The sequence below is a fragment of the Syngnathus typhle genome, linkage group LG2, assembly GCF_033458585.1.
Source record: "Syngnathus typhle isolate RoL2023-S1 ecotype Sweden linkage group LG2, RoL_Styp_1.0, whole genome shotgun sequence".
In the NCBI taxonomy this organism is placed as follows: domain Eukaryota; kingdom Metazoa; phylum Chordata; class Actinopteri; order Syngnathiformes; family Syngnathidae; genus Syngnathus; species Syngnathus typhle.
This window is the reverse complement of record NC_083739.1, coordinates 15,077,654-15,097,716: the sequence shown is the minus strand read 5'-3', so window position 1 is coordinate 15,097,716 and position 20,063 is coordinate 15,077,654. Positions and strand designations below refer to the sequence as shown.

The 20,063-nt window shown below is 42.5% G+C and overlaps 1 protein-coding gene across 3 annotated transcripts in view; it reads right to left on the bottom strand.

The window, feature by feature from the left end:
• Window positions 1-20,063, bottom strand: part of plekhg5b (pleckstrin homology domain containing, family G (with RhoGef domain) member 5b) — a 39,073-nt gene that overhangs the window by 4,774 nt on the left and 14,236 nt on the right. For 2 of the 3 annotated variants that reach the window (XM_061296556.1, XM_061296548.1), the window contains exons 3-11: window positions 12,614-12,755; window positions 12,375-12,474; window positions 12,217-12,277; window positions 11,701-11,792; window positions 11,412-11,548; window positions 10,260-10,426; window positions 2,541-2,726; window positions 774-947; window positions 116-211 (exon numbers count right to left, since the gene is read on the bottom strand). In XM_061296556.1, the coding sequence (XP_061152540.1) occupies window positions 116-211; window positions 774-947; window positions 2,541-2,726; window positions 10,260-10,426; window positions 11,412-11,548; window positions 11,701-11,792; window positions 12,217-12,277; window positions 12,375-12,474; window positions 12,614-12,755 (1,155 nt within the window). Of the gene's footprint in view, window positions 1-115; window positions 212-773; window positions 948-2,540; window positions 2,727-10,259; window positions 10,427-11,411; window positions 11,549-11,700; window positions 11,793-12,216; window positions 12,278-12,374; window positions 12,475-12,613; window positions 12,756-17,988; window positions 18,233-20,063 lie in introns of those variants that run through there. The other variant, XM_061296565.1, reaches the window with a different exon arrangement.

Here is a 20,063-nt window from a genome sequence, read left to right as displayed (position 1 = left end):
ATGTTTCAGGGAAAGGCTACTTGGTATTTTACGACTTCCAGCAAGTGATGTCTGTCATTCTGTGACCTTTGTATGTCTGCGTGTGGCTGTACCGTGGTTGTTCTATTGGACTCACATCAGTGATGACTCGGAGTTTTTTAATGTAGGTGGCTTCTGTGTGCAGCAGCTCCCATATTGCCTCCTGTTGGTGAAACTGTCTCCGTGTCAAAGTCTAAAATACACACGCACAAACAAACAAAGAAACAAAACACACAAACACGTGAGTCAAACAAGTCTGAGCCTGAGAAATGTGCACATATCAGACAATGTAAATTTATAGCATGTTATATAATCATAGCACATGCGTATCGCCAAAGCAATAAATGGCTGGCTATCTTGGTTAGTCATGCACTTGCGCTTGAAATTAACAGCAGTGCGATAATTGTCTTGTAAACATCCTTCTGGGAAATCAGAGAAGGTAAACCATATGGAAGTAGTGTACTACGAGACCCTTCCAAGATGTTTTGGATAATAGTTTGTGGTTCATTTTTGGTTTAAACTATCAACAATGTATACTATTAATGTGCACTAATTAAAAACAAAACAAAAAAAACACTTAATATGCAATTAAAATAACTTTTCGGCCACTGTGCTGCCACTCAAAGATTAGTGGATGTTTGTACTGTAAAAATTAGGTAAGAGTATTTTGTTTTGTCATCACAGCAACAGTATGGCATAGCAAAATGGCTATTACCATAGTTGAGAGGTTCTGGATATGAATTTGTTTGGGTTACCTCAGCATTGTCCAGTAACATCCGCCAGCTGTCTTCCAGGACCAAGTCGGGCTCCTGCTCGTCCTCCTCCTCCCAGGAGTCCTGGTGGAAGGAGAGCAGCCGCGGCACCTTGGGCAGCCCGAATAATGTGTACGAGTGCAGCTTGCTATGAAGCTGCTCCAGTCGGTCCACTTCCTGTTGGCCACAAAGTTGACTGTTATGATGGAACATGGCGACGCCGGCCGGCCGGCCCTTAATGTCATAAGAACGAATTGTGTGCAGGGTGAACCTTCTAACAATGGGCTTCAAAGGAAGTGATGTCAAACGGAAGAAGAGGTCCTTTTACGTAATTATGAAATCAAATTAAGATTGGGGAGAACATTCTAACAATGGGCTTCAAGGCAGGGATGTCAAATGAAAGAAACAAAGGACGACCAGGGGTAGGGGTCATAGATCCATGTTACTCAAATGGGTATGTGCGTGCGTGTGTGTGTGTGGTTGGAGCAAATATTGAGGTGCAAAAGGTCTAGGTCCCGCTGGAGGATCTCAGACTCTGGAGAGGTTAAAGGGGCTGGACAGGGTGAATAGACACGAGCCCACCCCTGACAGGTGACTGACAGATTGTGTCTCTAGCTGACGTCTGTCCCTGGGTGGGATGTGAACTCACAAGGGGGAAGTAACACAATGTTTTTATGAGGGCTTTGTTGCAAGCAAGGTTTACTGCTATTTAGGACCGTCAAACACTTCCATTCTCTGCTCAGCTCTTTATTCTAAAGTCTAAATATTTACACATTTGGATAGGTTGTTTATTCCCACGTCAACAAAGGAAAGGACAACAAAGGAGTTCTAGGGCCATACCAAGAAAAAAAAAAAGTAAAATTAAAAACTGGGTGTGACCAGTAGCCATTGTCAGATTAATATCTGGCAAGATCATTGAAGATTTGTTACAAATAATTCTGGTTTCACTTTGCCGAGGAAATCTTTCTCAGGAAAAGACACCATCACATCCAACTGTTAATGCTGACAAGGGTGATGATTTGGCAAACATTAACTTCATTGCTTCTGAAACTTACTGTAAAATCCACTAAATCACATGCACATGTGTATCATATGACCTGCACGCCCGCAATCTGAAAATGATCATTGTTTTCCAAAGTAAAAGCAAATGTATTATTTCAGTAACACACAAAGAATCTGCTGTATCTGCTTATGGAGGACAACAGAAATCGGTGATACTGTTGAGAGGTTCAAATTCTAAAAATTTGATCAATTTTAAGTTAAGGTATTAAAACAAATAATTATCGAAATAATTATTGATTTGATAATGGCTTAATTTATTGTTTCGTAACATAGTTTTGGCATTTGTGCGCATCACAGTAATTTGATATGAATATAAAAAAAAATCTAACTTTAATTTAAAACAACGGCCTTCTACTGTTACACTAAAAACTTCCATAAAGAAAATAACCAACGTCAACGATTTCGTTTTTAACGTGAGGGACAAGCAGTACGGAACATTTCCTCTGACAACTCATTTCCAAAAGTGCTGGCAGGAAAATATCTGAGCCAACAGTATTTGGAGGGAAATGATCTCACCACCTGGACCATTGAACTCCACCCCACAGTTGCCTTACTACAGCTTTACTGTAATGTTCTCTTTTCAGTACCAGCAAGCCATTAAAGCCAAACAGGAAGTCGTCACACGGTTGCCTTGGTCTGCTAATTTTTAAATTTCTGGCCCACTAGACGCCCTTATTGGTCAAAGAAGAAGAAGCCATACGGGCTTACCTTGCCGAAGGATGCTGCTGCGGCGTTGGAGCTGAAAAAGCCACTGAAGCGGCTGGCGGCTCGGTTCTTCCAACTGTCAGGACCGGAGCCGGGCAGCGAGCCACCGAGCTGACCGAGCGTATCTGGTGTGGGAATGTTGGTCTCTCCCAGAAACTCGGTCATGTTCTTCCTCCGCCGAGACTGACCCTACGGGTGTGGAGAGGACGGAACTTAGCAAGGAGAAACTTGGCAAAGAACATCACAGCACTTTTGAATGTAAATCACTGAATGTCCACATCTTGACAATTTAGATTTTTTTAACATTGAATTTGAACCCCCTACTAGTCTCAAAACAGGACTCTGATTAATATTGTGTTTGTGGAATATGAATTAAGCAGCAACATCCACCTGTTTTTATCCATCTCAGGAGACAGCCATATTGCGATTTGGTGTCGAGTGAAAATGACGGGATTCGTCATTACCAGAAGCGAGCAACTGCGATGTCTTTTTCAGTCGACAGCATGTGGAAAAACCCCCAAGACGGATAAAAACAGGCATATTGCTCAGGTGGCTATACATTAGTTTTCAATGTAAAATTATTTTAACTTGTGCTATTAATTTTTACTCGCAGAGAAAAGCATTTCCAACTTGCAAGTATCGGTTCACCATGCGATGCCATTGTTAGACAAAACAACATTAAGGCTACTTTAACATTTAAAATCATTAAGCGGACAGATAGACAGACAGCACACGGTGGTCACAGGACAGTGACAATAAAAGAACATGAAAGAAGTATCGGTATTTTCCCCATCTCTCGGGAAAACAGAAATGTTCCAGATGGATGAATGGAACGAGGGAAATACATAAAGGGGAGACACAAACAGGAAGTTTTCCGGGGAATTTGCCGTTGGAGATGACATCAGCAGGGCCATTAAAGCAGTCAGACACAAACAGGAGAGGGAAGGACGGCCACTTCCTTGCAGTGAATGCTCATTACATCACAGAAAGTTTGCGCCATTCCAAGACTGACCACTCATAGCCCCCCCGACACACACACACACTACCCCACTATTGTTACCCTGTCAGCATGCCCTGCCGTGCACCCTTCACTTTACGAGCACCAACCGAGCAAACAAACAGGGGCCTCTGCCGCCGTATCTGAGGAAGCACTTGTTTTTTACCGCCGCAGTGTCAGTGATGAGGAATCTACCGCTAAGGGGGGGGAGGTCAGGGAGAGAATTCCCCCCGCACCTTCAAATATAGTTTCAGGAACCTCACATTCCACAACGTTGACACCAGCAATGGAACACAATTCCAAACAAATTCCTTTGCAGACGCAAACAAACACCAGAGACACGTTTGTGCTCAAAGCTGATTGGGTGAAGGCTTATGGTCAGACCCAGGAGGAGGTCGGTGCATGGACCATTAAGGTTTCGTGACCTTTACACAAGACAATTTGTTAAATGGAGAATGGCCTCCACACACAAGAAAAAGATTGCTTTGATTTTATATTTATATTAAACCACAAATTGTATACTGCGAGTCGGAATTCAAAACAAACATGGAAATGGAACAATTTGGTGTCTCTCTTGTCAAAATTTGATGGCCAAACAATCCGATTACTTCTCAAATCAAGCAATTATTCACAATGAGTAAAAAGAGCTGGATCACAAAAACCTGAGTGAATACACAATTGTAAATGACTTGATCGTCTCATCTTTTACAGCCGATGGTATGATTCCATAGCTTTGAAAAAAGAAAAAAAAGAAATACACTCCATTCCATTCACGCAATCGTAACAAAGAGCACCTAACCTTACAAACGAAAGATAAGGAATAAAAGATAACTACCGGTTTTTGAGGGACTCTCTGGGCCAACAGACCGAATAAGAAGGTTTTCAGGGACTAATGAGGTAAGACTGGTGGAGACCTCCACAAAATCTGTTTAAACTATCACCAACATTTCGGAACTTCCTCCACTTTGTCTGGGGGAAGAGTAAAGACATTCAGTACAACAACGCGACGGTGAGAACCACTTATGATGATTTCTTTGAATAAACCAACGACCTTGGCATGTCAAACGCAGAAGCTTCCTGCCTCCGTTTTGGTCACCTCCATGCATTCATCTCTGATTATTTAAATAAAGGAACCAAGATTGTGACCAAAAGAACTATTGCTCAGCAAAATGACGACTACTAATAATTGTGTTCACAACTTCAGTAATTGGTAAAGGAACATATAGAACCGTTTTGGTCTTTCAGCCTATGTTCTCCTCTGCTGACAGTTGAACTGAATACAATCTACAATTGATTTCTTTTGGGGTTCAGGGTTCACATTTGATGATAATGATGCAAACAAAGCCTTTGAAAAAAGAAGAAAGAAAAAGGACGAAGCAAACATTGAGGAAATTCTGATTAGTGTCCTTCTCCACTCACCATTGAAGTCAGAGGCATGTCAAAAGTAACAAAAACCATACTGATCCCTCAAATGGACTCATGGGTCGCAGGCCATTCTGGAACCAACTTCTGCAGTTTTTCTCCTTTTTAAACTCTGTCCTGCATCCAGTCGACTCGCGGCTCTTGTCTACCTGGAGGGGTTACGGTCCAGGACCCGGTTGGAGTGGCCACAGGGTAATGCCGTTCCACAAAGAATGATTATTTTCTTGACGAGGGGGACGCCCAGGCGGTGTAGCGAAGCTCCTGGCTGCTTGCATATCACGCAGACACTGGCATGAAGTCATAGCAACCAGGAGGATCCTGCCTCATTGTGTTGGCCAGGAAAGAGGACGCGAGGCAGCAGACCCCTGCCCCCTCACCTCCCACCGGAGGGAAGAGGCTGATTTGAATATTTGGAGGCAGAGCGTCAAGGCAACAGCTTGCAGTGCTATGATTAAAAGAATAATTTCTTCAACGTTTAGTTGAAACCATGCATGGAGCAGATTATTTCCATGTTTATTATTTGCTTCCATTTGTTTCAAAATCTCTGAAGTTTTGCTCACTTGGCTAACTCTACCTAAAGCATTTGTGAACGTGTCAGGCCTGGCAGTGATGCTCCAAGCCACAAAGCCTCCATTTATAGTAAGAAAGTGAGGAGGGGGGGGGGGGGGGGGGGGGGTTGGCGTCCAGGTTAATGATATTAAACCTCACTCACAGCCTTATCTTACCAATGGCCATTTGCGGCAGTAACCTTGGCTGAGAAATGGGAGAACCCTTACATGGGAGAGGACTGTATGTTAATACTTCCCCTCCCCCATCACTGATAACAATTCTCCTTGACCAGGCAGGTTTGATTATCGATGGGAAAACACAACACTGCAACCTTCCCGAAAGCTCCAAAACACACATTAGACATTGGCCTGCACAGAAATGTCCCTTGAACAACCAGGAAATGGATGTGACAAGGAATCCCCCCGCTGTGAACACATGCTTCACACTGAAGAGGTCACAGAAACTGTTGACATGGAATTGGAATAAAAATCTGGGTTAGCCCAGTGCCTCTCAATTATTTTCTGTTTTACCCTCCAGGATGAAGATAATACCCCCCCCCCCCCCCCCCACACACACACACCCAACTCTCCTTGGTTACTATATTTCATTCGTCTATAATGTTGTTATAAGGACACCACTGCATAAAATTGTATCCTTAACTGCACATCTCTGGTAAATATTGATAGCTAATTTATTATTGCCTACCACGGCCAGTTAGAACAAAGACTAATCCATAGAGGGATGATTGAAACTATCGATTTATTGAACAAATGCTAACAAAGTGACGTAAACAAAAAGTACATTCCGAGCACACCTACCTGTAGCCTCAATTGAGACTGTCACTGTACACCACAGTGACTAATACAACAACCAGACGCCGTTTCCGCTTGAGAGCTTTCTAATCGGTTTCATAAATAAAACAAAAAAAACATACGGACTGCTGCAGGTTGCTGATTTTGTCACACAAATGTGGAGATAATCAGATGTTGACACGAGTTAAATAATAGGAAAAATGTATTTTACATAACGGTCCTTTTAGTGATGCACATTTTTAAGAAGGAAACCTAAAGTGAAAAGGCTTGATCACATTTCACCAGTGGTCCAGAAACAAAGATTACTGGAATTATTTACTATTATTTATTATTTGTTGTATTCAAACTAACTCTGAAAAAAAATGCAAGACAAGCATTTGATATGCAAGTCATTGCCAACTTCATTTTTGAAGGTTTGCAAAAACAGGTTTTAATCTTATTGTCTGTAAGTGAACATTTTCAAAAACGCCAATAGATAAAACAATTCCCATTGAACAGAATTCATTGACTCATGAAACAACAACTACGCAAGGCTCAGTGCCTCTCACCTGACAGTCATTTGCTTGGTAAACGTCCGGTTGTGGAGACTCTGGGATCTCCAGTTGAAGAAGGTCCCAGCTGTACCATGACGACAGGCGACTAAAGCGCATCCTTTAATTAGTCACGCAAATCAATATTCAAAAAATTCTGTCGGGAAGACAGGGCTCAGAATAATAGCAGTAGTTCAAAACTAACGAAAATGAACTAACGCGACCTGATCCTGCAGGTACAAAGGGCTACAGGCCGAAGATCACGCATCCACTCATCCCCACCTAAGGGTGTCAGGAGATCTCTTTTGTCCTACAGCACGCACACAACACACACACATACTTCTGCTGCTCCACCCACAAGACGCAGTCAGCATATTAAACTACACTAGATCTTTGCAGGTTCGATTTAGCAAGAGAAAAATGAGAAAGTCAAAATATTTAAATTTGGTACACTTGAAACACACAATTTAAAATTTATCAATATTAGTTTTTATCATTGGCATTATCGTTTTTACCATAGGCATGAGGAGGAAAACTGAGCTGCAAAGTGGTCATATTTTATTTAAGGATTGAGTAGGGATGGGCAAGTACCAAAACCAATGTAAAAATTAGAAGAATAGAAAATTGCCATTGATTTCATTTAAAGGGAAAATTTTATGTTTGGATTCATTCATTCTAACCCTAGCCCATTCTTTAAAACTATCTGTCATTGTTTTGGGGGGATTTTACGTATGAAAAGTACTAGTTGCATTGGTGGTTGGTATCAGTAACTATTCAAGAACTGAGTACTTGTCCCGGTATCGGTCTCAAAAAAACTGATATTGAACATTCCTAGTATTAAGTATGTTTTATTAAGCCATTCACTGATACTTGCCTGTTAACAAATTATATTGTTGGTATTAGACAGCGACTCATTGGAGAGCGAGTCAGATCAAACGCCGCCAAGAAGACACATGTGACCGCCACTCAGTCGGTCATTGACATGCAAAAACAGCCACACGCTAGCCAACGTGCAACCCAACACTCCCATTGTGAGCCATCAGACAAGTCTGATAGAGACTGTCAAGCTGTGTAGAAATAACATGAAGCGGATTCAAGAGTTAACTGCATAGTTTGGGGGAAAAGGAAGTTAAGTTAATGAAGACAATTGCTTACACACAAAGAAATGAATACAATACAACAGAGGACAGAGTGTAGAAATACTTTTGTTCGTTGGCCACACTCGTCAACCTCTTATCACTCACATGAACTTTACACAGTCGTGAAGACTTCTGGTTTTTTTTTTAAGTAATATTTCCAAAGTCCAGATTTTATCATGAGATAATGGTAACCACCTGCAATGCCAGTACCGTAAAAAATTACACACTAAGTGTATTAACGCAAGTCAAGTCAGCAAAGGCCTTCTTGTGTAATGTTTCGTGATATAGGCTGTAGGCAAGCTGGTTATGTATATATATATATATATATATATATGAAAAAAAAAGAAAAAAAAGGGGGGGGGGACCTAAAAGTATGTACTTAGCCAAATCTATGAAATTCTGCTAACTCTGACAATTCAGTCCAAGTAAAGTGCTGTGGTTTCAGTCAAGCGCATGACCTTTGAGTGTAAATTGCTAATTTAGTTACTTTTTGCATGGGAGCCAAAGTTGAACTTGAGGTCACTTTTAAAAAGATAAGTCACTGCCTTTATAGGAATTATCAAATAGTATTGCCGGAATTCGTCTTGGACCAATCAGATTGCTCAGCTGAGGCTCCCTTGTAAAATAGTCATCTCATCACAACCTTGAAGGAGATAATAACAAGCAGCAGTTGACTACGATGGAGTCTTAATAAAATATAAACAAAGAGTAAGCCAGTAGAGAAGTGACCGACAGAAACCTAAAGCTAGGACATATTTCAGCAGAGCCCAATGGTTCCACAACATGGAGGTACTTGATTTTGAAGGGCAATTTACTCAAGTTTATTCATCAACCATATATCCAGCTATCAATTTCAGGCCCCCAATAACAACATTATAAAATATGTACCAATTATTAAAAGAAAAAAATTCCGGCTGACATGTCAAAAACTGCAATCTGTTCATATAATATTGACGTGCTTTTCGACCCCTATTGACCTGATGATTCATTTTGTACTTATTTCATAAGTGTTTTCCCTGTTTCACTGCACCTAAGAGGGTCATTTTAACAACTGGTTTGCCATTCCTACATAAAAACAACTCCCGACTGGATGACTAGCTGTAAAATAATGACTGTGTCAGTTTACAGACACAAAGACATATCCCATGATGCATCGGGAGGTCTGACGCTACTCGAATCAAAGAGACTTCCTTAGCAACCGGGATGTTTGTGTTTTGTTTCGGTGTGTGTACGCGCTTGCTGACTAACTTTCCAGACTTGCAACTACAGCTGTCAAGAGAAATTTTTAACCGTTTTACCCTGCCCAACTCCACATTGATATGAGCACCCACAGTCTCAGCTTTGACAACCAGTTTGAAGAGATAATAGGCCCACATTTCAAATACGACTAGGAGCTTCTCTAAATTGTGTCCTGTGTTGTTTAGTAATACACAAGGATGAAGATCAAGTATTGTTTTGGGGTTGGTATTTTATACAGGTTATCAAACTTTTTTGGACAGTGCAGTATGTATTTGGCAATAGTAACGTTGACCTAACGCAAAACCCTATTTAGCTGCTTTGGTGTGTGAGGAAACTTGGCTCGTTTAGTTTAGTCCTCTCCACAGATACGGCCACTTATGTGAAGCCTGTATTTTTTCCTCAGGGCCAGCAGGGGGGGTCTGGCGGCAAGGGAAGTAGGTGCTTTGCCAATACCAGAAAATGTTATACTACTTAATGACAATAAAAAAACATTAGTATTGCTGAGACCTTTTCCTTAATTTCTTAGTGGGTTTGGTTTTTAATTTGGTTTTTAATTTGCCAGTAGCGCCATTTCGTGAAGGAATTTGGAGATCGGCAAGTTAGGCATACAAGGTTAAAGAAATTATTACAGCAGTGTTGGTACAGAAGTGGCCTAACTAAAGCAAAGCAAAGTATGTGGGATTTAATGCTACCCTAATCCAAAGTGACATGCTGGGAAATGAAAGCGAGTTGTTCATCTTCAGGAAATAGAACTCTTGGTCCATGTGACAAGGGTCATTAGGTAGCATCAACTTGATGACTCGAGTGTCCTACTTCCACACCAGAGTGAGGCAGGAAGTGGACTAAAAAGTATTGTATCAGGACAGCCACACAATTCCAGACCAGTTCCACTGGGGAACATACTCCTCGGACACCGAGGTCATGATTGGATCACCGACGAGGGATGCGATGGCAATAAAGCATGATGGGAGTCCAACAATAGAAGATGAAGTGATGGAAAGAAGAGAAGGGTGTGTATGTGTGAGATGACTCACCAACGGATCGGCGCCCTCGCGACGTCCCAGAGATCCGTGCTCCACCCTCTCATTGGCTGGTGTGAGGATGTATGGGGTCTGACTCCCAGCGGGCTTCATGTTGGGCAAGCTCAGCGACCTCATGTCCTTCACCCCCTGTTCCACTTTTAGCTCGTCGCCAGGCCGTGCTTCAGGACAAAACAGAAGCCAAGTCGAACATGGTATTTAAAATATATTCTATGCACCCTCACTAAACAGCGTTCTGATTATTATTTTAGTTTTTCTTTTCTTTCATCTAAGGCAGCAGTGGAAACACTTGCCAGTGACTGAAATTAACATCATAGTGCCAAAGGGCTAAGGTAATGACCAATCACGGCTCAGCTTGCAAACATCTCATGACCAAACTCAGAAAACTGGGGGGGGGGGGGGACACACACTCCACACAAAGATGTTTGATGTTTGAACCTCGAACCTGAGAACTGAGAGGCAGGTGTGTAGCTGTTCTGCACACACACACACAAATATAAAGTGGTAAAATAAATGGAGTGAGGATCTGCAGGGGAGTGAGGTCAATACAGCACATCAATAACTAGGTACCTCTGGAGCATTTGCTTTCTCTGCAAGAATCCATACACACTATATTTACTTTGTCTTGAATTGTTTTGTCTATTTGAATGCGACCATATTTAGCTCCGGGCCCGAGCTCTGCTGCTTGCTTTTTAATCAGGGTAGACAATCTCTGTTACAATTACCCTATTTTTCTCCAGCACAGATATAAACGAGAAGAAGGTGTTCCACCTCTCCTGTTAGCTTTATTCACTTGAAGGAGTCCACTCCTTTTCCTCTTTTAGTCAGGACAACGGGTGTGAGAGGAAACTGGTCCATACAGATTACCCTCGTTGTTGTAAGGGTCAGCTCAGATAAGAGTGCATATGTCAAATACACCACTTGGCATTGAATCAAAAAGCTTCTTACTTTCTATGAACAAAGTGGTATTGTTGATGCCAGTGTCACGAGTCATTTTTAGGTTGGTAAGAACAATAGCATCTGGCAGACAGCAGCTTTTGGACAAACATCATTTGACAGTTTGGACTCCAGAAAAAAACCCAAACCTTCAGCCAGTATTAAAAAATGAGCAACCAATGAGACATGATACGACTGTGGTGCCTTTACCTTTGACTTTGAGGTAGTGTCCGCCAAATCGATAGGCCTCAAAATTGAGGGACAGCGGCGTGTTGGACTGATCCAAGAACAAGTCGACACGGGATAGCTCGATGCCGTTCCTCTCAAACACTGGACCTAGAACCTCTCTGGCACCAGGAGACAAATGCCATTGAAAGAATTGGGGAAAACAAAACATGTTAATCCACAAGGGTTCTTCCATCTGCATGATCTTTGCAGAGATTAAATGGTATCAAAGATGTGAGCAGTATGGTGACAGGTATGAAAATTCCGATCTCACCTCAGGGTTTTCTTTTTCATGGCGGGCACTATTTCTGTGTTGATGTCCACGTTGAGGTCAAACTTAAGACTGAAGCACTCTTTGCTGGGGTCCTGAAGGAAGAAAGGGTATACACACTCTTAGCTTACACAGAAGCTCCCCTGGCGACACTGTTGATGGAGCACATGCGAGCTCTTAGCACCCCCACAGGGAGGCTCATATGCAGTGCACTCTAGCTTTAAGCCTCAGGGCAGCTAAGGAGAAAACTCCTAGCAGCATATGCCCTTAAAAATGTTGGGTTAAAACCAACCCAATTTGGGGTTAAAAGAGGGACAAAACAGCCCATTTTTGTACAAAGCAACCCAACAAACAAACCAAACCAAAGTTGGGTCAAATTGACTCAACTTTCTGGGTCGGTCCAATTTTTAACCCAGCAATTTCAAGCGTGTAATGTGCAAAAAACAAATGTATGCTTCTGCCTGGTGGGTTTTATGGTGCTGCGTGCAGGAAGTGCCTTGAGTCAGGATGAAGACATACATCAGTGTGTCTCCTCCTTGGCTTCTTCTTCACCAGCTTCATACCCCCAGTTTTCTTCTCCCTGCAAATAAGGGACACTTGAGTTAAAAAAAAAAAAAAAAAAAAAAAAGGGGGGGGGGGGGTGATTATATCATTCTAATAAGAGGAAGGTTACCAACCCACGGTCACTGCTCCCCTCATCTTCTTCTTCGAGGTCGGAGGGGGCGCTGGTGCGTGGCGGGCAGGATCGCGTGGACACGTTCCGGGCCAGGATGGAAGCTAAAGAGGTGTTGTTGAATAATAACAATACTGAGTCTAAGTACCACATCATTGCCATGCAGTGGAAAATGGCTTTCCTGCTAACCAATATCAACTAACGGTGATCAAATGATGGGAGAGTGAAGAAAATGCATGCTACCTTGAGGTTGTAAGTCAAATCGGGGGTGCCGGTCAAAGTGCATGTTGTCGTTCTTCTCCAAGTGGGAACGTGAGTCACATGACTCACACAGGTGTAGGGGGCTTTTGCTATTCAGGCCTTGGCAGTCAGGGTGGTGGCAAACCTGTAAATTACAAATGTATACGTACAAAAATAATTATGTAACAGTCAGAAACTGGACTCAAGCAGAATAAAGTACAAAGCAACTACTTGATAAATCCACCTTTGGCAACACCTCAGCGATTTAAATGACAACTGATTCCTAAGATTTGGAGACTCCAACCTTCCCACCATCTGGTTTAGTCTGTCAGCTTTTCACCTCTGAGATCGGCTTACTAGTTCACAATCCAAAATGGCCACCCAAGAAATGTTAGCAAGCAGCCAGGTTTGACTACGATCCAGCTTTTTTTTCTCCAGAGTCCAGACAACAGGCAGCAGAAGGCTGCAGGATTAAGGAGATCTGTCTCAGACCAGACAGATCCAACACTCACCACCAATCTAACCCAGTGACCTCTCCTCATCCCTCACCTCGAGGGGTGGTAGGCTGAGAAACTCCAGGAGGCTCTTGCACGCCTCCGCCACCATCACGCACACGCGCGTCAAGGATGCAAGGATGTATAGTGAGATACAATGGCAGTCCCGCTAATGAACTTCCTGTTATTGTGCTTGTGCAGATTCTGTGCATGCACAACAGTGTCGTCACTAATGTTAGAGACGCCCCTGCAGTGACCTTGTGCTTTGAGATAGCATCTGTTGTCAATCGGCTCTTCAGCAATACATTAAATAAAATTAGAGCTTATTTTTATAGTCTCTACACATCGATCATTTAATTAATTCATCGATTAATCAGATTTAAAAACAAGTTTTAACTACTCAACCTATATCGACAAAAAGAAAAAATCTTCCAAATTGACAGTGCAGAAAATGCACAGATTAATTCAGTTACCGGTGTGGTCAGTTAAATAATTTGATTAAGTTAACATACTTTACACGATGCATTATGGCAATACTTAACTAATCATCTTAAGAAGAAAGAGGGGGGGGGGGGGGGAAAGACATACCCAAAAGTGATTTCATATCCTCAAGTGTGACTCCAATGACTTAACAACCAAATGAACAGAAAGAACAAATATTCCACTTCCTGTCAAAGAGGAAGTAGTCCGTTGACATCACGGGAAAAGGGCCAAGGACATCACCAAGCTAGAGTAAAACCGTGTCTGTGCGACACAGCTCCATGTCTGCGTTGACTAAACGTCCATTTGGCCACCTTGCCAGGCGGCTAGCAAGCCCCCCCCCCCCACCTCATTAATTAATAATCCCCTCCTCTCTCAATGTCTAGCCAGGTATAATCGCAGCTTGCAGGGGGCAGGGTAGTTAAATAAAAGCGGAGGGGAGAAGGATGAGGGATCCCACTGAAAATATAAAGCAACATAGGAAGGAAAAAAACTTTCCACCAGAAGCATTTGGGAAAGTGTTTCTCGCCTAATCTTGAGGCCTAATTGGTGCCTGTGCTCTGTCAAAACCATCTGACGGTCCAACAGAGATTAAACAGAGCTGCTCGGCCTACCAGAACCTCCTCCTTCCCTTTCTCGTGGCTACGACCCCTCCCTTCCTCTTCTTTCCAGCCACACTCACAATAGATGGGCCAGACTGAGCTGGGCCCTGAACAAAGTTATATTTAGAAAGATACTGAAGAAGTTCTCATTGAATGCGTCCGTGTCCAAAAACGATTTACTGTACTCTACATAAATCTTGTTTTCCCTTCAAGGTGGACTTCATTTTTTTGGTACTTGATTTATGTCAGAAATGGTCTGAAACGATCAATATGTTAATCTGCTCAATCAGGAATCTAAAAAAAAAAATGCATTTTGGTTTTATTTGATGTATTCTGAAGAACAAGTTGATTCGGTTCGGTGATATACTTGCAATGTATAATTCCAAAAACAATGTTTTGATTCAAATTGTTTTTGTTACAGAACACACAACAACTTTGACAAACTCTAGGCCGAGCACTCACAAGGTACTTTGACGCCCTGGGTGACATCATGCATGGTCTAAAAGTTTTCTGTGACCCTACAAGCATATTAACATGTGCATGCACAATTATTCAGAAAAGCTGAATAAAATCATCTCAATTACAGTCTTGGAGTTAACATTGCATTGTGGAGAGCTGTCTGAAGGTCCAGAAAGGAAAAATCAATTGACCACACAGTGTTGGTGACCTAAAAGTGATGGTTCCTTGTGTGAGGAGCAGACTGGTAAGCATTTTCCCTCCAAACTCAAAGAACAGCCCGCCCTGCCACAGTACACCTTGCACTTATGCAACACTGTGTTCATGTTTGTGTCTGTCCGGTCCAAGAAGGAGAGTTTAGGGTGGGAGGATTGGAAGAGGGAGGAGGTTTACCTACCGCAGGCAGTACCTCCTATCACAGTCAAGGTGAGTAATCAAAGCTCCATTTATTTCTGCTCTATAAAGTTTATGATGTAAATATGGTCCATTAGAGGCACATAGACCATTAAATGCGGTGTAAATATGGCACAATAGCGGTAGGCTGCATACATCGTTAAATGTAATGGACAGACTGATCAGAGTTTTGGGATATGAAGCGAAATTAAGCTTTTAGTGTGTTTGTTTCTTATTCCCCAAAATAAGCAATTGAGACCTGTTGATTGAACCTCAATGGCATTTAAATAAACCCATTGTCTATACTGTCATCCAATTGGATCCATCCATTTTCAGCACAAGCATTTGAGGTGAGACAAAGCCAGGCCCACAGCTCAGCTTCATCTGACCAGCAGTCAGAATATGGGTGGAAGGATCAACTGTGGTCTAACTGGACCAGACAGCACATCCACCACCACAAACTGTCAGCGCAATCCTCCCCCCCCCCCACGCTTTTTTCTTCCAGATAAACTTGCACTATCCCCTTGGGAGGCGAACATGAGACTATTGATGGGCCCTTTCAAGCGTTTTGCTTTTGAGTGGGGATCAGTGTCCGGCGAGATCCAAGGGGGGAGGCAAAGCAAAGCCCTGCCCATGCCTTTATTTATTATCAATAAATAAAGAGAACATGTGTTGAGCTGGGTGCAGCAATATGCGCCTGGAGAGCGCTTATGCAACCCGACTGGGCGCCTGTCCGCACGCCTGCTTTACATTAAACAACTTGATTGTGGCCACTCACATGCGGAGCTACTCAAACAGAGGCGCTTGTCTTTGATCCTTCAAGGTGGAAAACAAAACCACCGTCTTGGACTAGTCCATCGCTTTAGCTGACATGTACAAAATAACACAAAGGCCGTCATACAAAATCTGGACGCTGGCTTTCCTTCAATTTGTCTGAAAGAAACAATGGTAACAACTTATCTGTTACATGTGTTGGTCGGCCATCGTAACATGTTTGAGTAGTTTACAGGTCTAGTGTTTATGTATATTTAGATTTATCAGCTCCACTTTTGGTAATAACCACTTACTTCCAGTATCGTCATTACAATCTTATTTCACATATTACTGACACCTTTGTACAGGTTTAACCCAAAACTTTTAACTAATAATTATTTTAACGAGGGAGTAATCTGTTGATGTTTTTGTCGATTTATCGATGATGATTCCAATTTATACGTATGTATCGCTATGGTTCCACTGTAACTCAAACAGCGCAAGGAAAAGAAAGCCAGATTCCTTCTACATGCAGCACCGAATCCCAGTTGGATTTTTTTCAGAATGTCATGAGTCATGACTTCAAATATGATTTGTGTGTAGACCAAAAGCCAAAGAGGCGAATTACCTGGACCTTGTCTGTATATGTATGCATGTGTGTTTGCACACATGCACGTGTTTTAAGTGCACAGTACACACAACAACCTACGCGATCCACACACTCGCTGAATTTAAAGGGGTAAAAGATTGAATCGATGGAATGAGATTAAGATTTTAGCTAGTGGACAGCTGCCAATCAAAAGATCATTTCAGCCTACTTTAGCCAGCATTGCCCATCTATACTAAAATGTAATACACACGTCCAGCTGATTTGCCGCCAAATTTCTTTTTCTATGGACTTGCTCTAAACAGGGGGTCACCAACCATTTTGAAACGGAGAGCTACTTCTTGGTTATTGGTTAATGCGAAGGACTCCTACTTTGATACATACTGTACTTCTGAAATAACAATTTCAAATTAGGTCAATAATAATTCATGATTTTCATCTACATCACGATTTTTTACAAGGATTATCACAGATTTAATAAAGTAGGAAAAAATTCTTTTCTTTCTTTCAACATTGAGAAAGGATCACATTGACAGATTTCTCAGTAAATCACAATGTCCCACCACAGCTGAGCGAATCAACAAAACTACAATGTTGTGTAAATTAAAATAAAGAACAAAACAACAAGATTCAACAAGCGAGGCTCATATTTATAGTAAATCTAAGGTCATGTGACTCAGTGTCTAGAATGAAGCCCTGCTTCAACAATCTGCCTCATCATCTGCTCATGACGCATGATGACAGAAAAGTAGACTTACCCAGATTGGGAAATCATTGGTTACGAACAAATATACAGTCGTCTATGCATCACAATCAAAACAACCATCAGCAGAGAATCATCTAAAATCAAAATTATACATCAGACTGTTGCCAGAAGGTTTCTCTGGAAATCATTGACTCCAACCACCCTGACGACATGCTCACATCAATCTTTTCCCCTCAGAAAACTATTAACGCGATTGGTTGAAATGTGAAATTTCGTTTTTTCTATGCACTCCAGATCCATGGACTGTGGACATGAACCTGCCTTGTTGTCGTCATACAAATAAAGACACACTGAAAAGCGGTTCTTGAAATTAAAATCCCGGACCGTCCAAACCATGACAGGTAAGTGCCACTCACCTACAGCTGGGACTCAGAGTCAAGCGGAGCAGCAGCAGCTCGCACAATCTATGTGGCAACGAGCGACCATTCTATCCATAGCCCGAGGGCAGGCACACCGATAGACAAGTGGGTGCACAGGGCCCCAGAATATTCAAATCCCAATACTGACTGCTGATTTGGATAAGAGCTGTTCCAAAGTTGACACAGAGAAAGATTTGTCTGAAACTTTTTTTTTTCCTGTTCAGGAGAAGGTTGGTGTGTGCCAAGAGAGAGGCTGGTGTGTTGATATAAGAAGCAGATGTGAAATATGCACACTTGGGAAGAAAAACAGACAAAGTGCTGTTCCACTCAAATGTGGAAAAACAAAAGCGGCCATTGTAAATTCTAATGTCACACACCTGCCTTTACTTTGAGCAGGAACGAACGGAAAAGTTTGAGAAGTCAGTCGTACTACAATCGAAATTAAGTGCATATTGAAAAATGACCTACCATAGAAAAAGGCACCTTCCCAGGAACGACAAGCCTTGGGAATTGCAGTGAAAAAAAACGATCAATATTGACAAAGTCCAAAAGATACAGCAAATGTTAGAGTTCCAGTTGCGACCTGACTCAAACTGGATCTTATCGTGCGAGGCGGTCCCAGTAACTTTCCTGCTTGTATGATATTCCTGATCCCAAACGATGACAGTGGATGTGTTCTCTTTATGACAGCAGTCTGACAACCGCACACACCAACACAGGCTGAGAGTCACAGGCCCCGCCCACCATCCCTTCCCCTTCCCAATCCCAATCACACCCACACAAGTTTACACGCATCAAAACTGACTCACGTCAACTCCAGTTTTGCTCCCTAACGTTCTGGCTGATTCACATCACGTCACTGTAGCCGCATCTTTCCAGACTTTTCAAACATGAAAGGTTTAATAGTCACCTTGAAGTAACCCGGAAAAGGATGGCAAGTAATCTTTGTCTTATAAAGGTGGAAAAATCTAGCATCGTGGTTGTCACAAAGGTCAGAATGCATTGAAATCATATTTCGACAGACTTCAGAACTGAAAATATCAAGGAAAAGTTTCACAGTTACTTTATCTCTATAATACTCTTGTGGGGTTCAAAATCTGAAAAGTGAATTGCACAATCGAACTATTACACCTGGAGGCATCCCATTTGTGTTTTTATGACTTATTATTGCACAAGCTTTGGTTGTTTTTTAGCAACGCAAAACATCCTGCTCACTCGCAATCGAGACCGTCCAACCATTTGAGGCCAAAGACATTTTTGGACTAGAGGTGGACTAATCCCAACTCTGGCGTTTTGAAGCAGATTCAGCGCTGGCCCATTAAATGAAATAAGAAAAGGAAAATAATGATTCTGGGAGTGATGTCATTCCCAAGTTCAAGTTCGGACTTCCAAGATAAAAGGCGGCGCAGTCCGGCCGCTCTTTTATTCTTCGGTCTAATCCGAGATGACTGCATTTAAATCCCTCGCAATTAGCTAGCTCACAAAAACAAGGGGGCGCCCCCAGGGCAGAAGTGGGGGGTGGGGGTGGCACATGCTTGCGGGTGGCTCTTAATGCCTAACAACCCCCACAGCAGTTGCTCCAAATAAAGCAACCTGTTGAATCCATGTCCCCCGCTGTCAGTCTTAATTAGAAGAGGCTACTCTTAAAAGAGGGGAGGCCAGCAATGCAATTAACGTGAAGGATTAGACCCCGCCAGCGATGCCATTGTTGGGGGAGAAATGAATAGTTGGCTTGCCTCTGTGACCCGACCTTGGCATTAACCCCCTGACCGAGCGTGAGCTTTGAATTCCACCAGGTCTTCCCGGGGAAGTCTGCGGCGTCGCGAGGGCAAACAAAGAAAAGCGGCAGTGTGAGGATAACGAGGATGAGCCGCGTCGGCATATGAAACGGGCCACGGACGCACGGAGAGGATTAAAGCCAAATATTTCCCCTGAGATACTGCTGTTAGTTTCCACATATTCTTGGCCGCTGGCTTGGTTGGCTTCAATTTTGGAAAGCGAGCGTGCTGAAACTGGGCAAGCGTTTGTGAAAAAAAACTTTTGCGCTCCATCTGTAGCTGAGCCGTGCGGACTCAACATTTCATTAAGCTAATTTCGGGCGGCTTGTTTCCGTAACCCCTCCTCGCTTAGGCTTTTCCGTGAACTCCGACCTATGGGCCCGTTACAAGTAACTTTTTTAGTAATGGATAGTCTCTTCCTGTTATTCCCTCTCTGTTGCAATGCTTCCTGAATCCTAACAGGGACACGCTCTTGACGGGATGAATTGGCGTCATTTATGTTTACTATTTCCTGTTAAGACATCAAGTGCAATAGAAACATTGCTCTGGGATGAGTTTGGAAATTGATATTTCCAGGTTCAAAGTGTCAGAATCACAAAAACATAACCTCTTGGACATTGTTTTAAATACTACTTTAGAAATGGGAACGTCGATATTTTCAGGTGCTCCTTCTGTATTTGTACTGCAGCACTATTTTCATCATCAATGGCTGCATGGAAAAGTACTAACTGGCAGAAAAGTGCGATTAGTGTGCGGCTGACAAAG